The sequence below is a fragment of the Protopterus annectens genome, chromosome 16.part0 (genome assembly GCF_019279795.1).
Source record: "Protopterus annectens isolate FY-2018-M chromosome 16.part0, PAN1.0, whole genome shotgun sequence".
Classification (NCBI taxonomy): domain Eukaryota; kingdom Metazoa; phylum Chordata; order Ceratodontiformes; family Protopteridae; genus Protopterus; species Protopterus annectens.
Window position 1 is genome coordinate 600,312,887 of NC_056750.1, and position 12,400 is coordinate 600,325,286.

General features: G+C 39.0%; 1 protein-coding gene across 6 annotated transcripts in view; it reads left to right on the top strand.

Annotated features, from left to right (window-relative positions):
- LOC122790739 (solute carrier family 22 member 17-like) overlaps positions 1–12,400 on the top strand; it is a 766,774-nt gene that overhangs the window by 488,289 nt on the left and 266,085 nt on the right. For all 6 annotated transcript variants that reach the window (XM_044058330.1, XM_044058329.1, XM_044058331.1 and 3 more), the window contains one exon: positions 9,473–9,638. In XM_044058330.1, coding sequence (XP_043914265.1) covers positions 9,473–9,638 — 166 coding nt within the window. The remainder of the gene's footprint in view (positions 1–9,472; positions 9,639–12,400) is intronic.

Below are 12,400 nucleotides of genomic sequence, written 5' to 3' on the forward strand. Positions count from 1 at the left end.
AACACACCTTACAATGTGGCTATGATGCCCTAGAGGCCTCAAGTAGAGTGGCTGCTACAGGATCAGTCATTCGTAGACATGCCTGGCTTAGGGAACAAAACTTGCCTGATCATGTGAAAGCTAAACTTCTAGATGCTCCTTTACAAAAGGATGTGCTGTTTGGTACTAATGCTGAGGAGATATTACGGAAAATGGAAGAAAAAGCCAAATCTATGCAAACTGTCAAAGCTTTTTTACAGGTCCAACCACCACGTTTTAGCAGAAATTGGCCTTCAAAAAACTGGTCCTTTCCAGCCACTGACAAGCCCCAAAGAGGTAGATACAGACGCACAAGGGGCAGAGGGCAATCACAAGGATCATATAGAGGCCGACAGTGGCAAACTCCAGCACCAAGAGGTGGCGAAGACGGTGCACAACAATACAGGAAACAAACCCAATGACTCCCTCATTTCCATGCCAAGCAGGTCTCAGCTGGCAGCACCTTTGGGAGGAAAGCTAGCATTATTTGCAAGAAATTGGCATATTGTCACAACAGACAAATGGATCCTGGACGTTATAAACAGAGGCTACAAATTTCAATTCCACACTCTTCCAAAAATGAGAGGCATGCCAAACCTGCCACACAATCAAAGGGCAGAGGCACAACTAAAAATTTCAAAGCTCATAAGCATGAGAGCTATACAAGAGGTACCTACTCACGAACAAGGTCAAGGTTTTTTTCAAGACTTTTTCTGGTACCAAGGAAAGGAACCGACTGGAGACACATTTTGGACTTATCCATCCTAAACACATTTTTACTCGTGCAAAATTCAAGATGCTCACATTACAGCAGCTTCTTCCCATGCTGGGCAAGGAGTTTTGGCTGGTAACATTGGACCTCAAGGAGGCATACCTGCATGTCCCAATCAGACAAAGCTGCAGAAGATACCTCAGATTTCTTGCAGGTTCAATCCACTATCAATTCTCTGCATTGCCCTTTGGCTTATCTACTGCGCCCAGAGTATTCACAAAGTGCCTGGCATCAGTGATTGCCTACTGCAGACTTCAAGGGATACAAATTTACCCTTATTTGGATGACTGCCTGATCCAAGCGGACAGCAAGCACATGCTTCTGGGACATTTGGCTTATGTAACAGGGTTACTGCATTCTCTGGGATACACAATCAACAAAGAGAAATCCAGGCTAACACCATCTCAGAAAATAACTTTCCTGGGTGCCAACTTGGACACAAACACCCAGATGGCCTATCTTACGCCAGAAAAACAGGGGCAACTAACTCAGTACTTCAAAATACTAGCAAAATGTACCAGGCTTACTGCAAGGAAAATCCTGCAGGCTCTGGGCTTCATGGCATCTTGCATTCTTTTAATCCCATGTGCAAAGCTGCATATGAGGAAACTTCAATGGTACCTAAAAAACCTGTGGTCTCAACACAGTCACAGTTTGGAAACAATAATACCAATAATTCCATGTTTGCAAAAGGAATTTCTATGGTGGGCCCAAGCATGTCAAGCAAATACAGGCCTCCCATTCTGCAAGCCTCAAGCAAATCAAGTCATCACAACAGACGCCTCCGATTACGCCTGGGGGGGCGCACATGACGGACAGGTGCATTCGGGGCAAATGGTCCCAAAAGGAAAAGCACCTTCACATCAATCAAAAAGAAATGCTAGCAGTAATAAATGCAATTACAGCTTTCAAGGACCTCCTGCATCCAGGACAATTACTGATAAGAACAGACAACACCACAGTAATGTGGTACATAAACAAACAAGGAGGAACACATTCATACCCCTTGTGCAGACTAGCCATGACTCTTTGGAACTTGGCTCTGGATTGGCAAATCGAACTTCAAGCACAGTACTTGCCAGGATTGGAAAACACGCTGGCAGACAATCTAAGCAGAAATATGACAGATCCACATGAATGGAAGTTGCATCCTCAGGTGTTTACAGAGATAATCCAAGCGTGGGGGAGGCCAGACATAGATCTTTTTGCCTCCCACAGGAATCATCAATTGGAAAAGTTTTGTTCAAGGACCTTTCATCCAAAGGCCTGGAGAGTGGACGCCCTTTCATTCAGTTGGACAGCATGGACAGTTTACATTCCACCTCTGCCTCTTCTGCCCAAGGTGCTTTTGAAAGCAAGAGCAGACAGACCGAAGATGATACTGATTGCTCCAGATTGGCCAAGGCAACACTGGTACCCGCTCCTGAGGAGTCTAACACATACTCCTCCTGGTCCCTGCCTCTAATGCCTCTTCTGCTGACTCAGCACAGCTACAAAACTCTTCACAGTCAGCTGAAAACACTCAATCTCGCTGCATGGAAAATTCCTTAACACCACAACAGACCCTACTCTCCAAGGAGGTGCAGGATGTCATTTTGGAGGCCAGAAGGCCATCTACTAGAAAAGCTTACTCCATAAAATGGAAGCGGTTTTGCTCTTGGAATGAGAAAAAGGCCAGGACCCTAGAAAACTGAACTTGCCTCAGGTATTACAGTATCTAGCTGAGCTGCTGAACAGTGGACTTTCATTTTCTTCCATAAAATCCATGCCTCAGCCATTTCTGCTGAATTCAGCACGGATCCTCCTTTATTTTCTCACCCACTCTTACGACAGTTCCTCAGAGGGGCTAAGAATATAAGACCACCAAGGAAACAACCAATACCAGCCTGGGATCTTAATTACATACTAGAAAAATTAACATTGCCTCCTTTTGAACCAGCTGCCTCAACAGATTTGCAATATTTGTCCTGGAAAACAGCCTTCCTTCTGGCTATCACTTCAGCTCGTAGGGTTTGAACTACAGGCCCTCATGGCGTGCAGCCCTTTCTCATCTTCCATCAGGACAGGGTTTCCCTTATTACCAACCCGTCATTTATGCCTAAAGTAGTATCCAGGGTAGCTTTAAATCAAGCCATACACCTTCCTACCTTTTACCCCAATCCTCAAAACAAAGGGGAAAGGCTGCTACACTCTTTAGACATCCATAGGCAGCTACGTTATTATTTGGACAGAACAAAGTCCTTCAGGAAATCAGAACAACTCTTTGTGTCCTATGCTGTAGGGGCTCAAGGGAAGCCAGTTACCAAGCAGACTATTTCCAAGTGGATAGGCCACTGCATACGGTTTTGTTATTCCTATCATGGGAAATCTGTTCCTACAGGCATCAGATCACACTCCACCAGGGCCACAGCTACCTCTACAGCCTTCCTCAGAGGAGTTCCTACCAAAGATATTTTGGAGGCAGCCACTTGGAGTCCTGTACATACCTTCACAAAACACTACCACCTGCCTTTATATTCCAAAACTAGAGCAGGCTTTGCCACTGCTGTGTTGCAGGGCATTCTGGCTCAACCCAGTTCCTCTTAGTACCTACCACCCTGTGCGTAGCTTTGGGACTCTACCCATCTGTGATTACTGCAGCTGTATGCACGATGAACATAGTACAGTTTTGTACCTACCATAAATGTAGATGTTCGAGTGCTAATACAGCTGCAGTACAGGTTTCCTCCCTCCTTCCCCACTTGGTAAAGGCATGGGGCTTAACCCCCTCTTCATACAACCTGACTGGGTTATCCTTCTATGGTTTATTTGCTTGCAACTACTAATTTTGGATTATATTGCATTGCATGTATATACATATAAACATAATTTATGTATTGCCTTCCTTCTGGGGGCACCTGACATCTGGGGCAAGAAAGACTGAAGAACATGGCGTTGGCTGTGTCTTATATACTCCGGCCTCTCTGACGTCAGGAGGGAAAGCGACAACAACCGACGCCGGACCTAGACTTTGGAATTCGGCCGACTGAGGACCCGCCTGACGGCAGAGAACCCATCTGTGATTACTGCAGCTGTATTAGCACTCTAACATCTACATTTATGGTAGGTACAAAACTGTACTTTGTGTAACATAGAATGATTTCCTTACTAGAGTAAACACACAGTGGTTTATATAAGTACTAAGCTAGCTGCATTTCCCTCAAAGGTGAGAATTAAACTGTGTACCTTGTGTCTGTGAAGTAAACACCTTAACTAAGAACAAAGAAGGCTCACTGCTCCATGCAATCAAAGCTTTTTATGAAAATCAGTACACACAAATGTGTCTACACTATCACTTCCTCAGGTAATTTTGAAAATTGTTTAAAACATCCTCCTATTTCAATAACATACCAGTTACACATTTAAATTATATCACAACTTATCTAAAACATTAAAGTAAGTGTCTCAACACTCTCTTTTCTAGAACAGGTTTTAGAGAGACTGTCATTGAAACCTGGGGACTTATAAGCTTCTAATTCAAGAATGCATTTAAATTGCACACACTGTGTAATTAATGACATCACCACCTCTAAGGCTGTATTGTATCATTTATAAAATTTAAAAACAAAATTTATGTTAATTCCCTTCTCTCTCTACATGATGTGCCGAAGAATTGGTGTCCTTCCATTTACAAATGTCTGTTATGTGTTCATAAATACATTCTCTGAATGAACTGTCTTACCCAAATAATGAGTGTAACATTTTTTCATGTTGTTAGATATACTTGATGTTTGGTGCCATAGTCTGCATGCTGCCTAAAATAATACACATTCAAGTTTGTGGGCTTGTGTATTGTGTGGTTTTATGTAATGTATGTACACATACAACAAGTCCTGCATGAAAAGATACCAAACTTATGGTTACTATTTCAAGATTTCAGACTTGTGTAACACAACCTTCTTTTCAAAATGTTCTTGTTCTTAAAAGCAAAATTCAGTGCCAGACCTAGTATATATGCTAACCTAGTATTGGTAGTAAGTATACCCCAGTTTCTCGTAATGTCCCAGAATGTCCCAACATCTGTTCAGTATGTTAATGGGAAATAAATCTTATTATATTTCCTCTCATTGTTGATACGTGATTTTACTTGTCTGCTATTGACATACGGTCATGCTGTATCTGATCTATGCTTTTGAACATCTAACTTGGCTTTCAGTAGTTCATTTTCATTGTGTCCCTTTTCTTTGAAGTCTCGTTTGAGCTCAGCAAGTGACTCAATTTATAATCATTGGATGTGAGTCTAGAAGCTCTCTCAAACTGACCTTTAGCAATGTTATTAAAAATAAATGATGGAGGCATACTAATTCTATATAAATAGGGGGAGTTTTTGCAAATTTCCTTAAGAATAGATGTTATCTCTACTAACAGCTAAAAAATCTATTTCCAATTAACCTATTCAAGAGATGTTTCAATATTTTGTGATATTAAGAGAAGTTGAGATATACTTACTGGTGAAACTAGGTTAGCCAATACACTAGTTCTGGCCCTGAATTTTGCTTTTAAAGACAATAAAATTTTGAAAAGAAGGTTATGTTATAGAAGTTTGAAATCGAGAAAGATTACCCCCAAGTTTGGTACCTTTTCATGTAGGACTTGATTGATGTGTATATACAGTAAATAAACCACACAATACACATTTGGCAGTTTGTGTCCTAAATGGAGCTACTTTTTATTTGCACTGTTTTGTGTTGATTGTTTTCTTCCTCCTTGTTTCACTATTGAATACGGACCACAGAGTTGGAGGACATTCTTATGCATCAGTACTTCTAGAGATGCTTTCCTTCAAATCAGGCTCTCGTGCACACTTTTATCTACAACCAGACATGGCAGTTATTTCAATGCATATATCTCAAGTGTATAGCGTTGTCGCCTCACAGTAAGACGCTGTCTGGTTTGATTCTCAGCTAGAGCATCTTCTGCGTGGAGACATGCGTGAATGGGCGTACCTTCGTTGAAGGTTGTGCGTCAGGGCTGGTAACTCGGCACGTAAAAATTAACTACCAGTCATTAGCGGACCGGAGTTCCGCTGTGGCAACCCCTAACCGGGAAAAGCCGAAAGACACAACAACAACCACCTTGTTATGAAAGAGCGTTCTTCATTTTGAGCCTTAAAAAAATAATGTTCCTCACTGTTACACATTAAAGGGTCTGTAACGTGTACAGTATTTGGAATTTTGTTTTAACTAACACCCATGGTAAATAATATCGAATCATATTAATTCATCAAAAAACTTTACAAGTATAAAGTTGCATATTTTAACCAGGCTGTGTGCTCCGAATTGTAGGTGTTAGTAAGCTGTTACCGCAAGTTCCATATTTTACTCATTTGCTCTACATTATGAGCTTGAATGCATGCTTCACCAAATCAAAAATGTTGAATTGTATAACAGATTAATAAATTATGGTGATCACAGTATGAAACTATTTGTTCTCTATATACTGCTGATGTCCTTTTTTCTAGTATTTTCCATTACTTCTCCACAGTAGAGTTAGGATTGGTGATTGTGGTTATTCTTTGTTGTTTGCCCTTATTCTGCTGTTTTGTCATCTGATGTACAGCTAAATTGAACTGGTGCTGAATAGTGTGGCAAGTTGTTTAATTTTAGTATTTCATCTGCATAACTGTAAAACCTAACTGTTATACATTCATTCATTATTAAATTGTTGTGCCTAGCTCCCCTTCTGAGATTAAAGCCTGTGTGTTTCAGCTCATTTATATAACTGATCCTGTAGTTTTTCAGGTTATATTTCTCAGTTGTTGTAACATGCAAGGACCATTCTTGATTTTTACTTGAGCGCTTTCATCTACATAAAAGTAGACTTCATCAGAACAATTCCATTATTCAAATCCCATATTATATAGATAGTTCTAACCAATCCATGTCTTCTAACCTTAAGCATTATAGAAATCAATCAGCAATTTAAAGTGCTCAATGCATTTATAATCATAGTTTTTCATTGCTTCGTATTAGCAATATAATTAGAAATACTTCAAATAAATTCTGTCTATGTATATATATATAATAACTACTATAACAATTTTACTGATAAATCTACTACATTAAATTGCTGATTGATTTCTATGATGCTGTAGATGAAAGCGCTTAACTTCAGTTTTTATGTATTTTATAGAATAAATACGGTTGTGGTATTGGAATAGAAAAGAATTTGTGTTTTCTTCCGCTCAAGCAGTGAAAGTTACATCGTGCACTATTCACTCTCAGAAAGACTACACATAGTTGTCTCACTTTATAAAGCACGTTTTGCCTGTCATTTTACTCCTTTATAGTAGAAGCTTGTATCAGAGAATGATAAGGATACACCACTACAGTGATCATGTACAAAATGCAAATGTAAATTTTATGCTGTTTTGTACATTCCCGGGAGGAATGCAACTTTTTTCTGATAATTTGGAGACAACAGAGGTAGTTTGACTACTACTTAATGCTTTTCCTACTGTTTAGAGCTAACTTAAATGATTTGATTCAGACATGTCATTAGCAGATATATTTCCTGATTTGGTATTGAAAGTGAAATTGCAGCTGCCAAGAAGGGATGAGAGCTAAAATGGGTTTTCCCATCACACACGTTTCCTTTTGCCCAAAAGACAGTGAGGTAACTGGTATCAGGGCAGGATGATTAGTACTTCCAATAGTAAATGAAGTTCAGCAAGGACCTCTTGGTAGCTTTGGTTACCAAATTATGGGATTGGAAATGGTCACTGCCAGTGTTGGATTCTGCTTACTGTGGAGTAAGACTTAGATTTGCTGCTTATGCTTTGTAGATGACAATGTCGACAAAGCAGGAGAAAACAATGAGGGTACATTTGACACTTGTAGTTTTGTTAGAGCTGGGTGATGGACACTTTTGTATCCCTTGTAAGGGGAAATGGAAAGTGTATGTGGTAGGTGAAATATTAACCTTTGTCTTTATGTAGTGTATTGATTTGTTTATGTATTTATTTGCCTCCATTAACCAGCTTAGCAGTCTGGTCATATGGACCCTTTTCAGCTGTGACCTGGCTGCCAAAGTGACATAAGATTAAAGAAGTGCATGATTTGAAAGTGTTTGGTATTAATGGTTTACAATAACACAAGGTTATCATTGCAAAGAATGTAAACGTATAACCATTCTAAAACACAAGGTTTATAGAAAATTATAAAACAAAGAAGTATTGGGGAAGTGTGAATGGCAGATAAGGATGGCAGATTGAGTAGTGTATTTTTGTTTAGTTTTAAAAAACATTAGTAGAGTGACAGGTTTGTAAGGTATTGGAAGAATATGTAATAGGGGGATCCCACTGAAAGTTGATGCAGGCTGTGAAGGATTAGAGGGCAGTTTCCAAATAGAGCAGATGGTAAGTTGTGTCCAGCTTTTGGAAGGTTTGGAGTTTCACATGGTAGGGGCTAGCTTATTGCATACTCATTCATTGGTGGAAAGGTTGAAGTAGGATCTCTGTAAGTTAACTTGAGTCCAGATTTGACTTCTTGGTAAGAAATGTGTGCTGGCCTGGTAGACTTTATTAGCTAATGGTGGGTAGAAATCGTACAGAATGTTGTAAATTGCAGATGCACACAGGTAGGTGCTGGTGGGGTAATTGCTGTTGTACTGGATGAGTTTATTATGTAGCATTATGTGTTGTTTGGTCAGTAAGGTGAACAAATCTGCAAAAACATTTTTGGGTGGTTTGTATTAGAGTTATGGGTGATTATCTAAGGCAATCAGAGGCAGCGTATATTCAAGATTTGGTAACAGATTGCCTTTGGTTGTTGCTTTCCTATAGTCTACTGTTAGATGTTTGGCATTTGGTAGGTACATCTTAGCCTTGTCAGTACTTTTAGAAGTATAATTGTAACGTATTATGATAAATTTATGAGGGTAGCCTAGGTAAATACCCAAATATTTATAGGACTGAATCGGGGTTACAGGGATAGTCCATGGATTATCTTACTGATAGATGGAAGAGTTAACCAGTTATTGTGGAGTGCTATAAACCATAAGAGTTTGGTTAATTTGAGTTGATTGACTGCGGTGGTGGTGCTGTGGTAGCTTTGTCGCCTCACAGTAAGACGTTGTCCTGTTAGATTCTCAGCTAAAAGCGTATTCTGTGTGGAGACTTGCGTGAATGGGCATACCTTCGTTGAAGGTTGTACGTCAGGGCTGTCAACTCGGTACGTAAAAATCTACTGCCAATCATTAGTGGACCGGAGTTCCGCTGTGGCGACCCCTTACCGGGAAAAGCCGAAAGATGCAACATTAATTTTTTGTTGTGTAAGCATCAACATAATTGGATGAATTATTCTGTTGAAAGATAAGGTTAACTGCTTGTAAAAACAGTCGATTATCTGTATAATGAATCATTTTAAGTTGATATAGGTTTGTTGGAGAGCTAATAATAGAAGGTTATTTAGTAAGTCAAACAGGATTTAACACACTGGGTTGATAGTTTTTATCGTAACATGAATGATAGGAAGTTTATGGGAGATTTTGTAATTGGTTATGAAGTTTAAGATGCATATCCATGTCTCTAAATGGATGGTTCTGTACTTTTACCAGAATGCTGATCCTTCTGTCAGAATGAATTAGTGGGATGTTAATGAAAGGAGGAACACTTGTACATCTTCTCTGTTTTATTCCCTACAGGGCTGGAGCTGTGTGACCCACCTCACCGGCTGATGATTACTATGATAGCTGGCTTCTTCACTGTTGGTGGGCAGTTCTTGCTACTGGGGTTGGCTGTTGGATGCAAGGACTGGCGGGTATTGCAAGGAGTCATTATCTCTCCTCTGGCTCTCTTCTTGGCTTATAGGTAAGAACGGTAACCTCTTCACTTGCTTTAAAGGTGATAAAATCAAATCTTCCATCATATGACAGAACAGGGCTTCTTTTCAACGAAGGATATTGTCCATGATTTTTTTTAAGTCCACAGTGGCATTTGTAATGTGTGCAAATATTTTATTTCAATTTGTTAATTGGGATAGTCCAAATGAGCAAAAGGCCATTTTGGTCATATTGATCTTTTCAGCTTGTTTGCCTGTTTGCAGTTTTAGATGTGTTCATCTGATCCCAGTGATATAAAAAGTGGTTGTACTAGAGCTTGCCATAAGAGATCGTTTTAGAGTTTTGTCAGCAAATTATACAGAAGAAACATGACTGTTGGTACTGCTGTACTGCAGGGAACTTAAGTCATTCTCTTGTGTTATATTTCATCATTCAGCAGGTTTAGTTGCTATGACTGCAGTACCAAATGTATGCATTAACATGTTTCCACAGTTCTCTTTTTTTTTTTTTTTTTTTTTTTTTTTTTCTTTCTTTCTTTCTTTCTCATAATGCCTTTAGGAGAGCATGTTTTTCAGAGAAGCAAAGCTAAGAAAGATGAGCTGGTGGGTAGATAAGCAAGTGATAACATAGTGGAGTCTGTGTATACCCAAAACAAGAGCTCATAGAAACATACAAGCTGCAGGCAAGGACTATTTGACCTTCTTATTCTGCATTTTTTTTTATTTCCTTGTGAAAAAATATAGTTCCTTGCTAAACATACTGTACTCCTTGCATTCTGCTTTAGTTGCTTTCTATCTGTCATATATCTTACATTTAATAGGTTGTAGGTTGTTCAGAGCGTCTGTCACATTCTTCTGTGTCAGAATGCTTCCTGATGTCAGCCTTAAGCTGTCTACCTTCTTAGTTACACTTGTACTACCTGTTTGTTAAATACTTGTTCTGAAAGATGTTGCCATCCTGGACTTCACTTCCCTTGGGGTACATAAATGTTCGTCTTGTCTCTTCTCCCTTCTTTATTTCAAAGTACATACAATAGGTTGCTTTAGCCATTCTTAAGTCTAATAGTGCAGACCCGGTACTAGTTTATTGCAATTTTCTACACACAAATTCTGTTTTGTTAGTTGAGCATTTTCCAATTTCAAACATAAGGTACAAGCTTTTTTTTTTTTAAACTGGTGACAGTTGTGATTGGAAATGAAATTGGAAGACCCATTTGTGATCTTGGTATGATCCAGTCTCCTGATCATCCTAAGAACCCGCGTGACTCCTTCAGTTGCTTTTCTCATCATGGCTATGAAAGAGAGCTGTCAAAATGAGAGAACTGCCTCAATGAAAAATGTAGAATAACATGAAAAAAAAATGTAAATTTGATTGGATTTCAGCTCTTGTATAAGCAGCCTGGCCCCATACTAGCAACTTGGCTGACTTGGCAAGCTAGCCAGTGAACAGCAGCAGTTGCCACGAGTAGGTGATATTTTTTTTTCAGTGATTGTATGCAGTGAGATTTGGGCAATCTGTGGAGGAATAAACACCTGAACAGCAAGAAAAAAACAAGTTTCATTTTAGGGGAAGTACTATGCTTCCAAACAGCATTGCAAGTCCACTTTTTAGTAATTATAAAACTACACCCAGAAACTACTAAATTCGCTTGTTAGTTGCAGGGTTTTGCATTTGTGAACTGTAGGTCTTTTGCTAAAGTTCTGAAGTCTCGTGTTGCACACTAAAAGTATTTGCAGTCCAGATGCAAGTTGCACATTTTTAATCAACATGCTGTGTTTCCCATGAAAGATGTAATGAATTTACTCGTTCGTTGACTCTTGTTGAACACAAAAGCTTTTTGTTCTAAGCTTTTTGATATGATTCTTGAAAAAAATTGTGATATAATACTGAGAATTACTGTAACCCAAAAACAGTGATACAAGTAAATGAAGTGCCCCCACCACCTCTACTTCCACAACCGCCAAAACATTTCATGAAGGTGTGGTAAATTGCTCGTAGTGAAACATTCAGATTACCATCCTTCCTCTCACAAGACAGTACTGATGTGAAGTCCTGAGCACATATGTCAAGGGGGGTTCCAGATTTTAAAGGATGCCCAGATTCTGGCTCAATATTTTGGTCTGTCCTAATGCAAACTTGCCGTTTTTTTTTTTTTTTTTAAATGCTGGATCCTGACATTTTGGGAAAATATTTTATCATTATTTCATACCGTCACAAACATCTCAATGCAGTATGAAACAACTACCAGTTCTACAAATGAAACTCTAAAAATAATAGAGAGCCCCATATTTTGATTCATTATTTTGCTCTTACCTGCTGAAGTCAGTGATGCTTTACAAAAAATGTGGTTGACTATAAATAATGATGTTCATTCATTATAGTTAGATTTCTTTTACTTCATCATATCCTAGATAATTAATTTAGTTTTGTTTTTGTCAACTTTCTGAATCAGCGGAACTAAGGTTTTAAAAGTTACTTGGATTTGGGTTCTTCATCCCTGAAAATGTGTTTGTTCTTGATTCTGTTGCTTATAGGATGAAAGCAATAATGTGAAGATAAGTATTTTGTGCTGGTTGAGGGAATGGGTGGATCTGAGTTTGGTTTGGTGAGTTGACAAGAATTCTCATCTCTGGTCCTGAAGGTGTGCTGGATTTGATTCTTAATTAGGATGAATGTCTTTTTTTTTTTTTTTTTGAGTTGCTCTCTCAGGTGCAGGGTTTGATTCCCTCAGCTTTCATTTGCCTACTCTGAGTAAGTCATTTAACCAGAAAGTGCATTAGGAAGTTGGAC